The following is a 16,170-nucleotide window of genomic DNA, read 5'->3' on the forward strand; positions in this document are numbered from 1 at the left end:
AGACTTCGGTTGCTTTGGTGACACGGTCACTTCCTTTTGTTTGTTACATTTTTGTCTTATTCAAAAGAAAAAACTTGAAGCCGGCGCCGCTGTCTCGGTCTCTTTCTATTTTTGGAATCTTTGTATTAACTGCGATTAAAGCCAGGAAAGGAAAGTGAATTGGTTCTGGTTATTGGCTCTGCTCGGTTGATAAGGGCCTGGCTTTTTTGTACTAATTGTCTGACAGTGCCCCCTACAGGCTCAAACCAAGACCGAAGGCCCAGTGAGCTGGGTGCTGCATAGACAGACAGACCAACCCCACCAAGAAGAGCTTAGGCCCTGATCCTCAAAGGTATTTAGGCTCCTAGCTTCCATAGACTTCAAGGATTCAGGCCCTGCCATCTAAATACAAGGCAGATGAGGGGAAACTGAGGCACATAACAGGGACAAAGGTCAGCAGCGGAGCCAGGATTAGAACCCAGGGCTCCTGAGTCCCTGGGAGGGGGTCTACCCTCTAGGCAATGCTACCCCGGCTGACCAGAATGCCGGCAGAAGTCTTGAAAGTGGCGTGTTGGCGCGGAGCAAGATACGGGTCTAGAGAGCAGGTGCAAAGGGTGCAGCGGCAGGCTGGCGGTGGGCCACGGCTCTGGCCCTGGATGGGGTTTGCTAAGGAGGCCCCCTGGGGGGGTGGGAGATGGGAAAGGCCTAGAAGTCCCTGCTGGATCCCCATGGCCTGTGGCTGGGCTGACTCCCGGCAGGCCGGGGCTGCCCCATTCCAGGCCCTGGGCAGAGCGTCCCTCCCCGCTCCATGGGATCATGGCTGCTGAAGCCGGGGGGGGGGGGGGGGGCGGGGGGGAAGGATGATGCTGGATCTGCGCCCTCAAGGCAGCGGGCAGGCGGTGATGCTCTGTCCCTTTGCTGGGTCAGAGTCGTCCCCGCCCCGGCGGCCGCTAGGTTAATAGGATCCGCAGCATGTGCCTGGGAGCTCACCCCGCGTGATGCTAATGTCCCGAAGGCTGGTGCATTAGCTCGTGGTTCATGGCCATGTGCCTCTCCCCCGCCCCCCTTGCAGCAAGGGGCCAGCTCTGGGATTGGGGCCAATGCCGTTAACCTCCTGGGATTGGGGTAGCAGGAGCTGCTCCGGCTCTGGGGATGGCCACGCACGGGCCAGGACACTCAATAACCTACAGCTGCAGGCCTGGTCTGCTCAGGAGATGGTTGACTGTCACCAGCCGGAGCCCAGATGTTTGGCGCTGGGGTGGGCCCTACGCTCCAGGGGGGCAGGAGGGGCTGTGGAGTGTGTCCAAGCCCTCCAACAAGGGGAGGATGGAGACACCCTGGGACCCCCTTTCCTGGGCCTGTCCCCTTTATTAGTTGCTTATCTTGCTGCTACTATTTCTCCCCCCCCCCCATCTCTGGTGCCCCCTCGCTGCAGGGTAAAAGCTGCCCCCTTCAGGGCTCAGCTCCTCTCCCCGCCCCGTCTCCTGCCTCGGCTCCGTGCATGTCGCCCACGTGTGGTTAATTTCCCCCCCTCCCCTTTGAATTATTAATCAGCCCGAGCACTTAAGAAAAATCGATGGGAAGAGGGCGTGGACGGAGGCGAGCCAGGCGGTGCTGGCCTTCGAGTCCCTGCGCCCCCCCCGCCCACCCCCCCTTCAGTGCTTTGACCAGGAACAAATAGCTGCTTTCCCTCTGCTTTGCCTATGTCGAGCGTGCGGCCAGACCAGTGCTCATTGGCCAGGGTCGCCCAAAGGCGGCTGAGATGCAAACTCAGGCAAATATAACGCCTGGGTCCGGGCGCGCTGGGTGACTGGGGCTTGTGCCAGCAGCTGCCCCGGGGTCTCCTCAACAGCCGCCCGCAGAGGACAGCAGCGAATTCAGGTGAGTCCCGGCCTGATTTTGGGGTGGCGACTTGGGCAGGGAAAGAGGAGTGAAAATTATTGAATTAAGGTAGATCTAAACGGGGTGGGGGGAAGAGATCCCAGCTGAGGCAGGATCCGAGAGCGTCCATCGCTTGCGCCCTAGGCAGGAGGAACTGGTGCCAACCAAGGGTTGGATCAGGGAATGCCATGCCAGGTTTCCCAGTACTGGGTTAGCTGGTGCCACATGGGGAGGGGAAGTCTGGCCCTGGGGTTTTCCCCCCAGGGGCTCAGCACGAGCAGACGCCTGCCCTGCGATCGGGCAATGGTCGGAAAGGGCTGGCCATGTCGGAGAGGAACGAACCAGTGTGAACGGCCTCTGCCAACGCAGCCTGGCCCAGCCCCGAAACCAGCACATTCCTGGCTAATCAAACCCAGCTGATGGTGTCTCACCGAGCTGAGGCTCTCCTAGCGCTGCGGCTGGGCCGGCTCCCTGGGTCAGGTTACACCATCTGGCTTCAATGACTGAAAACTGGGGGAGACATGGGCGGGGGGAGCGGTTACGGTTTGGGCTGCTGGGAGCCCGGCCCCTCAAACCCATTCTCCTCCAGAGCCTGCAGTCAGGGCGTGTCCCTCCCTGCAGCGCAACGGGCAGCGTGGCTAGAGCAGGGCCCACGCCCTGTCTGTGCCCGGGCCAGCGTGCTGGGTAGCTGGACCCACCCCAGGCAGGGAGCACCCAGTGGGCAGGAGAGATCCCTGCGGTGTTCGTAAGTATCCGCAGGGTGCCCTTGGGGCTGAGCCCCTGACCCCGGCGAAGCCAGAGGCACCCAGCCCAGCTAGGGACTCAAGATCTAGGGCATGGAGAATGGATCCAGAGATTAGAAAACCTGCTCTCTGCTGGGCTCCATCCCCGCCGGTGCAGGGAGGGCAGGAGAGGCTGCTGGGCAGTGTGAATGCGCAGCTCGGCCTGACTCCGGTTGGGGCGGCACAAGAACCAGCTGGGTGGGGCCCACATGCCCTAACAGCTTCCATCTGCTGGGGGGGCAGGCCAGGCCTGGGAAGGAGAATTCCTCCTTAAAGGGGCCATGGAGTCTCCCAAACCCTGGCTGGCGTGACTCAGGGAGAGGCGGGGGAATTATCCTGAGGAGCTGGTGAGCTCTGGCTCCAAGGGAAAACCCCAAATACCAGGGGAGGGGGACATCTGCAGAGGTGAGCCCCTGAGATGTGGGGCGGGGCAGATCCCCAGTGCTGTGAGACACGTGGGGGGGGGGGGGGGAGCTTCTCCTGGGCGTTGGCTGCTGATTCACGCTGCACGCATCACCCCCGAGGAACATCCACCTCTCCTGGGTCCCAGGCAGCCCCTGCATCCAGGATCCGGGCTGGCCCTTGGGGTGTGTGTGTGTGTGGGGGGTCTCATATGGATGGTGCACCCTGCTGAGCTGCTTGGGTCCCATCTCGTGCGATTTGGGGGATCCCCTACCCCACATTGCCTCGCTTCACCCCTTTCATTCCCCCCCCTCCCAAAGCATGCAGCTTCTGGGCAAAGCTTTTTACAGAAGCTTTTTACACCCCTGGCTGGCTCGGCTGGGACGTGTGCGGCTGCTCCTCTGGGCTGGCCTTGGCTCTGGGCTGACTGTCTCCTCTTGCCCAGCAGCTCCCCGGCGAGTCCCCGGCGCAGGGCGCGATGGCTCTGAGCAGCGCTTTCAAGGCGGTCAACAACATGCCCGGCGTCATCGTCTGGAGGGTCGAGGTAAGCGGGGCTGGGATCCCCTTGGAGCTCCCAAGCTAAGCCGGGTCTGGTCTGGTAACGAGGGCTTGGCTGGGAGACCTCCAGGGTGCAGAAGAAAGGGGTATGGGCAGTAGGCTAGCGAGTGCTTCCAGTGGGCCACTTGTCTTTGCCCACGGCCCTTTCGTGGGGGCTGGGCTGGGGTGCGGTGCCCTGGCCTAATTCCAACTCTAGCCCTTTATGCTCTGCGTCCCTAAAGGCTCCAGTGTCCAGGCGGGTGTCTTCACTTCCTGTCCCAAACAATGGTGTAGCATTGCTGGCACAGTTGCCCTGTGCCCCTGGTGATCCATGTGGGGTACTCCCATAAACAGCTGCCACGCCCCTCCCCAGAGGTGGCTGCATTCCAGTGGTGGATGTGCAGGACTTCCATAAACAGCTACCATTCCACCCCCCAGAGGTGGCTGCATTGTTGCCGACCACCAGGCCAATGCTCACCCCCAACTCCGTAGGCTTGTCCAGATCCCCGATGGCCCAGCCGGCTCCTCCCTCCTGGCTCTTCCTTTTGCCGGCCCTGCCCTGTCTGGGGGAGCTGAGCGGCCCATGGGCTCTGGCCGGCCCTCTGGGGAGAGTTTGGCTGGGGCTTTTCCCCTTGGGTGCACACCCAACGCACCATTTCGGCTGAGCTGCAGGTGGGGGGGGGGACACTCTGGGAGGGGGGCTGTTGTGTGCCCCATGGCTGACACCAGAACAAGAGGGGGCTGCTCTGGTCTCAATGCACTTCTGCCTCCCCCCAGAAAATGGACCTGGTGCAGGTGCCTCCGAAATCCCACGGCAGTTTCTATGAGGGCGACTGCTACGTCCTCCTCTCGGTGAGTGCCCCCAGGGCTGCCGCCACCCCTGCTGGGGGGGAGGGTCATTAACACCCCCCCCCAGGCCACCGACCTGCTGGGACTCGCTCCAGGGCCCCTCGCTCTGCTTTAACCCCGACGGGTGTGGGACAGACAAGCAGCTCCGAGAGGCTGCTTTGCGAGGCTGATCTCTTCCATTTTCTCCTCTCGCCCCCCTCCCCTCCGCCTTGGAAGAGCTACAGAGATGTGTGTGTGGGGGGTGGGGGGGGCGGGGGAGTAGTGCCGATGAAAGGCGAAAGCAACAGCAGTAGGTTTAAGCTTGACAAAAGGAAATGCTCTGTGCGACGTCCTGTTAGCCTGTGGGACTCCCTGCCACATGATTTGGAGGCAATCGTTCTGGTTAGGATTAGCGCGTGAGTGAGGATAGAGCAAGGAGGGCTTGTCTGTTTCGGCTTCCGGGCGGGCCCTGACAAACTGATCCCCAGTTGTAGCGGGGCAGGGTGTCAGGAAGAAATTCCCTCCCTCCCCCATGCAGTGGAGGGGGGGACATCTGCCAGCTGGGATCCGGGATCACCTGGCCCCCGGCAGTCCCGATGCTGGTCTGATCGGCGGGGAAGACGCAGGGTCACTCCTCGGGCTCTGTCCCTGCTGTAGACCCGGCGCTCGGGCAGCGTCCTGGCCTACGACATCCATTACTGGGTCGGGAAGAGCTCCTCGCGGGACGAGCAGGGCTGCGCCGCCATCTACACCACCCAGCTGGACGACTACCTGGGCGGGGGCCCCGTGCAGCACCGGGAGGTGCAGGGCCACGAGTCAGACCTCTTCAAAGGCTACTTCAAGCAGGGCATCATGTGAGTAGGAGGCCGAGGGGCCCTGGTCCCGGTGGGCCTGACCCACCGACCCTCCCGCTTGGAGCCCCATGGAGGGACAGGATCTCACTCCGGCTGCCCACCCCACCCAGACGTCCTGGGCGTGTGTGGCCTACAGACCGTCCCCACCCACCCAGCCCCCACGCGGGGACGTCTGGGCGGGGGGTGTGGCCTACAGACCACCCCACCCACCCAGCCCCCACGCGGGGACGTCAGCCTGCAAGCATTGCAAGGAGCTGTGGCTGTAGCACCTTCCGGGGCTGGGGGGGTGACGGGGCCGTGTTTGCCGGGGTGAGGACGGTCCTAGCACCCCCCGTGTGTGTCTCCCCTTCCTGCCCCGTGACGGCCCTTCCTCCCTGCCGGGTTGGCCCGGGCCCCCCTTCCCTGCTGTGGGCGCTCACCCTTCCCCTGCCCCTCTCCCCCAGCTACAAGAAGGGCGGCGTGGCTTCAGGGATGACACACGTGGAGACCAACGTCTACAACGTCCGGCGCCTGCTGCACGTCAAGGGGAGACGGAACGTCACGGCCACCGAGGTGAGCCTGGGCTCTGGCACCTGTGCCGGCCAGCGCGGCCTCCACCTCCCAACCCTGGCCTGGGCCACTGCCTGTCCTATCGCAAGGCAGCCTCCATTCTCCCCTGCGTCCCCTGGCCTCTGATTCCCTGGGGCCAGCGTCGCCACTGCCTTCCTGGTAGAGCCAACGCTCCACCCGCCCCATGCCCCCGCTGCCTTCCCACCCTAGTGCTGGCACAGTCCCTGCCTCCCGATTCCCCCAGCGTGGCGGCTGCCCCAATGCCCGCCCTACCAGTGCCCTTCCTACTTCAGTGCCATCAGGGCCACTGCCGCTCGGTCCTCCCGCTTCCCCTGGTGCCAGCCTCCTCACGGCCTCCTCTCCGTTCCCCTGCCCCCGGGCACAGGTGGAGATGAGCTGGGACAGTTTTAACCTGGGGGACGTGTTCCTGCTGGACCTGGGGAAGGTCATTATTCAGTGGAATGGCCCCGAGAGCAACACCAGGGAGCGGCTGAAGGTAGGAACCTTGCTGGACCTGCCCCACCCTGCTCGGGATTCCGATTACTCCTTCCGCTGTAGGGAAGGGAAGTTTGGAGCATTCCCCTCCCCCTGGATCTGGATCGGAACCAGCGCCCTAGAGGGGAAAGGCCCTGGATCCCGCTCCCTGGCCCTACCGGGCTGGCTCGGAACCAGCGCCCTAGGGGGGAAAGGCCTGTATCCCGCTCCCTGGCCCTATGGGCTGGCTCGGAACCAGCGCCCTAGAGGGGAAAGGCCTGTATCCCGCTCCCTGGCCCTACGGGGCTGGCTCGGAACCAGCGAGCGCTGGTTCCTCTCTCCACAGACCAGGTGAGCGTGCGGGGTGCCGAGGCCGGTCTGTGTTTGTACTCAGTCTGTGATCTGCCCTTCACCTGTCCCCTCCGTGTCCGGCCGTCCTGCCTTTTCAGAGAGCACAGGCTCTCGGGTGGGGGCGATCTGGTGCCTTTGCCCAGTGCGCTGCGGGGAGCCGATGATTGTTCTCTTTGGGGGTCTCATTTAGGCCATGCTCCTGGCCAAAGACATCCGCGACCGGGAGCGCGGGGGGCGGGCGGAGATCAGGGTGGTGGACGGCGACCAGGAGGGAGCCAGCCCGGAGCTGACAACGGCGCTGCAAAGCGTGCTCGGGGACAGGCCGCGGAAGATCAAACCCAGCACCCCGGACGAGGTGGTGGACCAGCAGCAGAAGGCCACCGTCCTGCTCTATCGGTAAGCGGGGAGGAGGGTGCAGCGCAAAGCAGCGGGGGGCACATCAGACAGAGGCTTCCCCATCTCGCTAGCTCCAGGGCGTTTGCCTGGCCTCACTCCCCATCCCTCGCTAAGCCGCAGCTCCCACGCAGGCTTAGATTGATCCAAGTGCAACAGAGCTGGCTGGGTTTTGTTCCTCAGGGATCTTCCTCCAGGGACGCCCGCCCCCCCCCACCGCTCCCAGCGCGGCTGGTGAATTCACAACCAAGCAGGGCTCCTCGTGCCTGGTGGCTCCTGGATTTGCTGCAGCATCGTTGGGATGGGCCCTGACGGCCCCGTGCCCGAGAGACCAGTAGAAAGGGGAGTGGGTGGAAACTGTCCCATCGGATTGCCCTGGCGTCTGCTCCCCTCCTGGGCCTGGAAGCCCCCACATCCCCGGCTGCCATGGGAATAAATCCACCCCTCTCCTTTCTCTAGTGTCTCGGACTCCGGAGGGAAAATGCAGGTGCTGGAAGAGGCCGCGAGGCCGCTGGTGCAGGAGCTGTTGAGCCATGACGTGAGTGAAAGACGGGGGCTCCTGGGGCATCGTCGGGACTTTCGCCACGTGCCGTTTAAAACCCACCTCTGCGTCCCGGGGCTCTGCTCCTGTCGCTCGACTTCACCCAGAGCCCCACCTCTGCCTGCCCGGCTCTGCCCTGCGTCCCGAGCCATCTAGAGTCCTCTTTGCAGGATGGGGCTAACTCTGAGACTGGGGCGGGGGATAGGGGGACCAGATCATCCCGCATCTGCTGGCTTCTTGCGCCTTCCTTTGCCGCGTCTGGCGCTGGCCGCCGTCAGAGACAGGAGACGGGGCTGGGCGGACGTCGAGGCTGATCCACTCTGGCAACTCCTACGTCCCCTTCAATCCGGGGCTGGACTGAGCGCTGGGGTGTGGTCCGGGAAGCCCCCCGAACCAGCGCATGGTGCCTGATTGGATCCCTTGCGCCCCATTTTAAGCCCCAACCCCCCCTTCACGCCTTATAGGGCAAGGCAGGGGAGCATAGCATGGGGCCAACTCAGCAGCCCCAGGAAGTGGTGTAACCTTTTCCTCCCCAGGACTGCTACATCCTGGATCACGCCGGGACCAAGATCTACGTCTGGAAGGGGAAGGGGGCTACCAAGGCAGAGAGGCAAACAGCCATGGCCAAAGCTCTGGTAGGACCGAGGTTGTGGGGGGGATGTCTCGCTAACCGTGATACGGGGAGGGGGAGTAGCCGATACAGACCGGGGACGAGCTGGGGGCCTGGAGTGAAAGCAGGATTCCTGACTCCCTGCCGCCAGAGGGTGGGGGCCCCTGGCCGGGCCTCCGGGTCGCCCCCCTGACCGGGCTCCTTGCCGCTTTCCGCCCCCGGCCCGGCAGGAGTTCATCAACATGAAGGGCTACCCCTACGGCACCAACGTGGAGACGGTGAACGACGGAGCCGAATCCGCCACGTTCAAGCAGTTGTTCCAGACGTGGGCCGTCCGGGACCAGACGGTGGGGCTGGGCAAAGCCTACAGCGCTGGCAAAGTGGGTAAGGAAGAGCCTCCTCTCTCCTGGAGCTCGCGCCGTGCATGGCTGCCTTCCCCCCAGCCTGCAGGGTGCGGCCGCCGATCTGTCTGCAGGGAGACAAGGGGCACGCGGCTGCTCTGGTCGTTTCCTAAACTAGCCCCCTACCCCCCATGCCGAGGTCTTCCCCAGGGTGCTGGGATACAGCGTATAGGGGTAGATGCTGTGGGCTATAGGGTCCACACTGACAGCTGCGGCCCTGACGCCCGCATCTGCTGCTCCCTCCCTCCTGCTAGGCTGCTCCCCAAACCCTGATGGTGTTTTTTTTTTTTTTTTTTGCAGCCAAAGTCAGCCAGGAGAAGTTTGATGCCACGCTGCTGCACGCCCGGCCCGAGCTGGCCGCCCAGGAGCGGATGGTGGATAACGGGGAAGGGAAGGTGGAGGTAGGAGCCGCGAGCTGCACTGAAGCTGACTGCTCTGTTGAGTGACCCCTCTGCCCTTTCCCTGGCAGGGCAGGTGTCTCTTTAGCCCCCGTGGCTGCTGGGACCAGGGGGACCTGGGCCCCTCCGCTCGCTGGGGTGCAGCCTGGGGCCCTCGCGCCCATCGCAGTGCCCAAGCTGGCAAGCCCCAGGGGAGTCCCGCGCCTGCGAGTGGCTTGGGAATCCTTAGTCGTCGGGCCTGGCTGCACACGGAAGACGCCTGAGTGGCTCGCGGCGTCTCTGGGCTGAGCCGGCCAGCCCTGGCCGGGCCCCTGGTGCTGATCAAAGACCTTCTGAATGACCCTGAAGCAGGGGCGTACACAGGAATAAAAATCTGGCTGCTTTTGGAGGGGCACTTTCTGGGCCCCCCCCCTCCCCGTGGCCGGAGGAGCTGGCTCTCCCCCACGGCCTTGGGGCAGTGGACCCGGCTCTCCCCCATGACCCTGGGGTGGTGGAGCTCACTCTCCCCAGTGCCGGAGGATCTGGTTCTCCCTGCTGCAGCCCCAGGGCCAAAGGAGCTGTCATCTCCCGCCCTGGCTGGGCTGGAGGAGTTCTGTGCCCCCATTGATTGGGGAGGGCCCACGCCCCTGCTTGCTCCCCCCTTGCGCAAGCTCCTGCCCCAAAGAGGGTCCCGCGTCTGGCCGATTTCCCATGGCCCCCTTCCCCTTCCAAGCTTTGTGCAGGGAATGGGCGGGGTGCGGCCTCCCCATGAGCGAAAGCTCCCTCTGCTATGGGGCAACAGTTTGAGTGTGGGGGAGGGGAACCTGCTTTTAATGGCCCCGTTACAAAGACCGCCCTCGTCCCGGGGTCAGCGTGGACCGACCGGCCGCCTGAAGAGCCCAGCGCTACGATTCCCGCGCTAACATCACTTCCGTTCGCTCTAGGTCTGGAGGGTCGAGAATCTGGAGCTGGCGCCAGTGGAATCCCAGTGGCACGGCTTCTTCTACGGCGGAGACTGTTACCTGGTGCTTTACACCTACGGCGTGAACCACCAGCCCCGCTACATCCTGTACATCTGGCAGGTAGGCGGAACCCGGCGCCCCGTCTCCGCTTCACGGTGCGCCGCACGGGGGCCTTGCCTCGCCCGCGGGAGCGGAGACTCCTCTGGGCCGCCGGTCTGAGCTGGCTCCTCTGTGCGTACCCAGGGTCGGCACGCCACGCCGGACGAGCTGGCCGCCTCCGCGTACCAGGCGGTGGAAGTGGACCGGCAGTTCGACGGGGAGCCGGTGCAGGTGCGCGTGAGCATGGGCAAGGAGCCGCACCACTTCCTGGCCATCTTCAAAGGGAAGCTGGTCATCTTCGAGGTACGGCCGCGTCTGACTGGAGCAGGGTGAAGGGGAGGCTGGGGGCAGGAGACGCTGGGCTGGATTTTCCAGTCACCGGGGCAGTTGCTGTTTCAATTAGAGGCTGCTGCCAAGATCAAGGCCCCTTTGCGCCAGGGACTGCACGAACACAGAGCTGGAGGCAGCCCTTACCCTGAAAAGCACCATCTACAATGGACAAGGGCTGGGAGGGGAAACTGAGGCACGAAGCGGGGGGGGGGGGACTTGCCCATGGTCACGCAGTAGATCAGTGGCAGAACTGGGAATGGAACCCAGGTGTCTGTTCCACACTGCCTCAGTTACAGGGCATAGACTCTTCCTCCCTCCATCCTAACCCAGCTGGAACCACTAGGCCCCGCTCTCTCTCTCCTGGGGCCCCGTTGGGACTTGGTCTCAGGCACCAGGTCTCGGTCCCCTCCCCCCCCCCCCCTCCCGCCCCACTTCTCTCTAGGGTGGGACATCCAGGACAAGCAGCAACGAACCGGAACCGCCCGTGAGGCTCTTCCAGATCCACGGAACTGACCAGTCCAACACCAAAGCCGTGGAAGTCCCGGCGTTCGCCTCGTCGCTCAACTCCAATGACGTCTTCCTGCTCCGGACCCAGACCGAGCACTACCTGTGGTACGGCAAGGTAAGGGACAGCCAGCGGGCAGCGAACCCCCCCGCGAGCGGCCCTCCCCCGTCGCCGTGCACCACTGACAGCGAATGCCAGCTTGTCTCCTTGCCCGCCAGGGCTCCAGCGGGGACGAGCGGGAAATGGCGAAGCAGCTCGCTGCCACCATCTGTGACGGCACCCAGGAAACCGTGGCCGAAGGGCAGGAGCCAGCAGTGTTCTGGGAGGTGCTGGGAGGCAAAGCCCCTTACGCCAGCGACAAAAGGTACCAGGGCACAGAGCGGGTTGCGCTGCCCGGCTCAGCCGCGGAGGGTTGCTGAAGGAGCTGTGTGTTGCAGGCTCCAGCAGGAGGTCCCAGATAACCCGCCCCGGCTCTTTGAATGCTCCAACAAGACGGGACGCTTTGTGGTGACGGAAGTGACCGACTTCGGCCAGGATGACCTGAGCGAAAGCGACGTCATGCTGCTCGACACGTGGGACCAGGTGCGCTGGGAGAGCAAAAGCCACCGGCTTCCCTGTTTGCCCAGCCCCGAACAGGGGCGCCCGTCAGCCAGGAAAATTCCTGGGACATGGGTTTTCCAGGGGGCTTTTTAATTAAGGACACGTCAGCTGTCCCAGTGTGAGAGTTGCCCAGAAGTGGGATGGCGGAGGGGTTGGCTACAGGTCAGGGGGGTCCTGGTAGAACTGGCTGTCTGGGGAACTTGGAGCTGGACTAGCAGGGGGGGCTGCGGGTCAGGATTGAGGGGCATTGGTAGAGCTGGGGGAGGGGGGGACCCAGGACTGGACGATGCACAAATCCCAGCTGAGGTTCTTTGGCCTCTGTTAGGCAGGAGGTCGACCAGGTTATTACAACCGGCCCCTCAGGAGGGGGTGAGGGGTGCAGGCTCTGGGATGGAGTTTGGGGGTGGGAGGCGGTGCAAAGGGAGGGGGTGCAGGCTTTGGGAGGGAGTTTGAGGGCAGGAGGGGGTTTGGGAGGGAGTTTGGGGATAGGAGGGGATGCAGGGGTGAGGGCTGTGGGTCTGAGGATGAGGGGTTCATGATGCAGGAGGGGGCTCAGGGATGGAGCAGAGGATTAGGGTGTGGGGGGATGAGGGCTGGGGCTGAGGGGTTTGGGGCATTGGAGAGGCTCAGGGCTAGGGTGGAAGGGCAGGGTAAGGGCAGCCTGTCTTCCCATTAGTGGATGGGGGCACTAGGACCCGGGGGCAGCAGACAGCAGTTGCTGCCGGCTCCAGCAGTACAAGCAGGCAAGGGAGAGGCAGGCAGGGAAGGGGGGGCTCACGGGGGGGACGACACGCACGGAGGGGGGGTGGCAGGTGGAGGCTGGGGACCCATCCAACACTCCCCCGCTCCCTGACTGCCCCCCCCCCGGACTCCCCTTACCATTCTGGCTCCACGTGTAGGCAAAACACGCTGCCCGGTGGGGCGGTTTGTGTGTTACACAGGGCTGCAGACGGGGGGGGGGGGGGAGCAGGGGAGGGCTTTGGCTGCTGGAGGCCAATGGGAGTGGGTCAATCGGCCCAGCCGCCCAATCAGCAGCCGCACTCTGCATGAGAGGGAGGGAGGGAGAAAACCCCCCCGGACATTTTAACCTTGTTACCAATTTCTCCCGGACGGCTATTTAGAGACGCAAAAGCCGGACATGTCCGGGGACATGCGGACGGATGATAACCCTACGTTCCCGTGCCTGGCTAATTTGCGTTCCACTGGCCAGTGAGACTTTTCCCCTTGCAGGTCTTCTTGTGGCTCGGGACGGATGCTAACGCCACGGAGAAGGAGGCAGCGCTGGCCACTGCTTGGGAATATCTCCACACCCACCCCAGCGGGCGAGACACTGACACGCCCATCTTGGTGGTCAAGCAGGGCTTTGAGCCCCCCAACTTCACGGGGTGGTTTGTAGCCTGGGACCCACACAAATGGAGCGTGAGTATAAATAAGGTGGAAGCCTGGGCACGGCAGGCTGGTGGGAGAGTGGGGTGGGCGGCTCCAGCCGGGAGACGGGGCAGGGTTTCTCATGCTCATCTGCTGCTCTGGGATCAGAGTGCACAGTCCGGGGCACCTGCCTCTCCTCTCTGCTAACACAGGGCCTGGCCTTGAGCAGATGGGGAAAAGGAAACGGAGCCTTAGACTAGCAGGGACCAGCGAGGGCTTTTTGGTTGCTGATGAGCCAATGGGGAGATTGTTGAAGGCAAACAGGGGAGTCCGCTGCCCAGTATCCACTGCCTTTCCCCGGAGGCTGGAGGCCTGGCTGATCTCCACACTCAAGTCTCCAGTTTCTTCTCTCCTCTCACTCGCGTGGGAACAATGGAGAATGTAAAGAGGGGAGGAGAAAGTCAAGGCAACATAAGGAATAAGGCTGGGCCAGAGAAGAGGACAAGTCACTCATTTCCAGCAGCCTGGAGCGCTTGGTCAACTGAGTGCGAACAAACAACATGCGTTTTAATACGGCTAAATGTAAAGATCTAGGAACAAGGAAGGTAGGCCATCCCCACGGTGTGGGGGACTCTATCCTGGGGAGCATGATGGCCAACCAGCTGAACATGAGCTCCCAGTGTGATGTGGTGGCCAAAAGATCTAATGGGATCCTGGGCTGCATAACCAGGTGAATCTCGAGTAGGAGAGAGAAGTTATTTTGCCTCCATATTTGGCACCAGTGCGACCGCGGCAGGAATCCTGGGTCCAGTTCTGGTGCCCACAATCCAAGAAGGATGTTGATAAATTGGAGACGGGGCAGAGAAGAGCCACGCGAATGATGAAAGGATTTGAAACCTGCATTGTAGTGATAGACTCAAAGAGCTCGATCTATTTATCACCGTCTAAGTAGCTACGTGGGGAACGAATATTTAACCATGGGCTCTTCACTCGAACAGCGAAAGGTAGAACACGATCCACCAGCTGGAAGCTGAAGCTAGACATGTTCAGACAGGAAATAAGGCAAAAGCTTTTAATGGGGAGAGTAATTAACCACTGGAACCATTTCCCAGGGTCATGGTGGATTCTCCTTCACTGACTGTTTTTAAATCAAGCTTGGCCGTTTTTCTGAACAATCTGCTCTAGGAATTATTTGGGGCAGTTCTCTGGCCTGTTACAGGTCAGACTAGATGATCACAATGGTCCCTTCTGGCTTTGGAGACTTGCTGACAAGGGATTCACTCAAGCTGCTCTCTCCTCCTCTAATTGCATTCCCAGGTTGACCGCAGGCGTTCCCCGCTCTGCTACGGTAACAGCTGGGCAGTCCTGCACCCACTTGGGGCACCTCCCCATGAACAGGGCAAGACTATTCCCCCCCCCCCCCCCGTTGTTGCTATAACCACGGCTAATGGGGTTCTCCGCTTTCTGTGTCCTTCCAGGAAGGGAAGACTTACGAGCAGCTGAAGGAGGAGCTGGGAGATGCTTGTGCCGTTGTCAGGATCACAGCCGTGAGTTGTGTTTGTGGCGTGGGGTGGGAGGGAGGCGGCCGGAACTGGGTGGGATTCAGCTCAGGTGGCCAAAGATAGGGAGGACTTCTAGGAAGCAAGCCGACCACACGTCTCCCCCTGCTGCAGAGCGTGGGGTGGGACATGTCCCCTCCTGCCAGGTTAGCAGGTGTCTGGCCCTCTGGGGAGTCAAATAGAGAATCTGCACGCTGCTATGCCTCTAACTGGTCTCTCCTTGCCCCACTGTGCCCATACTTACAACTTATAGCTAGGTTGCGGGCGAACTCTCCTACGTGCCCTGACTATGTCCACTGGGTCTTTCCTGCCTTTCTCACGCAAGACCCTGTGCTGGGCAGCCACTCGCCAGGCTAAAGCGCCGAGCACCTGCCACTCCCATTAATCTCCTCACAACTGCTACAAATCAGCCCCTAAGCACCTAGACAAACTGCTGGGCTCAGACAGGGAGCTGAAGCGACAACCCACTACGTTTACCTAGCACCTTCCAACTAGAGAGATCCCAAAGCACATTGCAAATGGCACATGTAGGAATGCTTTCCCCTGCCAGAGAAATGCAGCCACCTCTGGGGTAGAACACAACAGCGGTTTAACAGTGCATAGCAAAAAGAGCCCATTTCTGGGTACAGGTGCCATGGGATCGTGTAGCTACGTGAAACTGTAAGGGGACCTGCAGGGAGACTGAATGCAATTGAGGGGATCCCAGCAAGAACAGCTAGACCGCGGAGCTCTTTCATGCAGCCCCTTAACTGAGTTAGGACCAAAGTCTCAGCAGAGAGGGGGCATGCCTCTCCTGAGCTAGCGAACTTGACGTGCTCCAGGGTGTTTCTCCTGCGTAGGATCTGAACGGGACAGCTCTCTCTCCCGGCCCTGGGGCCCAGAGTGCTGGCGTGGCTCAGTTCTACCCTCTAGAAGTGCTAACCAACCAGAGGGAGGAACTGCCTGGAGACGTAGACCCAGCCAAGAAAGAGGTGAGCTTTGGGGACCAGGCGCTTGGGCTCGGAGCCTGCAGGGCTTTAGCCCCCCAACTCCCACTGATTTCAACAGGCACCTAAACCCCTTTGAGAATCCAGCCCTGAAAACCTTCCCTCCCGCCGGCAGCACCCTGGAGGAGCTGAGGGTTTATTGGCGAGGCCTAGGGGGGAGAAGCGAGTACCCACTGCACTGGCTCTTGCTACCTCCTGGGACTGGCTGTTCCAGCAGGTTGTTGGGCTTCCATTGAGTCAATGAACTTCTGTCCCCTCTTAGTAATTGTCTAGTCTGCAGCCCCGGCTTCCCTGCCTACTACCACTCAGCTTTCCGCTGCCGGAGCCCGAGTCCCAGCCCAGCGCCCCCTCGGCTCTATGGAAAAGCAGCCCGGCCTCCCTTCCTACCTAGCTACGCCCCCTTAGGTTCCAAAATGACCTTCCCGCGGCCCCCGCACCCCACCCCACCCCTGCTAATCTGCCCGGCCTTTTCTCTGCCAGAATTACCTCTCCGAAAGTGACTTTGTGGCTGTGTTTGGAATCGGGCGGGAGGAATTTGCTGCTCTTCCCAGCTGGAAGCAGATCAACTTGAAGAAAGAAAAAGGGCTCTTCTAATGAAGAGAATGGCACACCCCGCCAGCAGGCAGAGGACATCCAGAACCCCACATCATAGGGGTGGGCTCTGGCTTACCAGGGCTATACTACACCTGGGACCGATGCAGTAAGGGACAGGAGAGGGGGGGTGGTTTTTACTCTTGCAAGTGTATTCGATCAGCTGATAGTTTAGCTTTTTATACACATTTAATGTCATTTCCTTTGTGGC

The 16,170-nt window shown here is 61.9% G+C and overlaps 1 protein-coding gene across 1 annotated transcript; it reads left to right on the forward strand.

Moving 5' to 3' along the window:
- Positions 1–3,522: 3,522 nt before the first annotated feature.
- On the forward strand, positions 3,523–15,962 carry AVIL (advillin). Its single transcript, XM_065419207.1, has 19 exons — positions 3,523–3,588; positions 4,359–4,433; positions 5,067–5,263; positions 5,707–5,815; positions 6,198–6,308; positions 6,828–7,033; positions 7,490–7,568; positions 8,108–8,206; positions 8,412–8,565; positions 8,883–8,983; positions 9,904–10,041; positions 10,165–10,323; positions 10,793–10,972; positions 11,074–11,219; positions 11,293–11,437; positions 12,686–12,874; positions 14,302–14,370; positions 15,222–15,353; positions 15,849–15,962. Exons 1-19 carry the CDS (start codon positions 3,523–3,525, stop codon positions 15,960–15,962), a joined length of 2,469 nt encoding a protein of 822 aa, XP_065275279.1.
- The last annotated feature ends 208 nt before the right edge of the window (positions 15,963–16,170 follow it).

The sequence above is a fragment of the Emys orbicularis genome, chromosome 19 (genome assembly GCF_028017835.1).
Source record: "Emys orbicularis isolate rEmyOrb1 chromosome 19, rEmyOrb1.hap1, whole genome shotgun sequence".
NCBI lineage: Eukaryota > Metazoa > Chordata > Testudines > Emydidae > Emys > Emys orbicularis.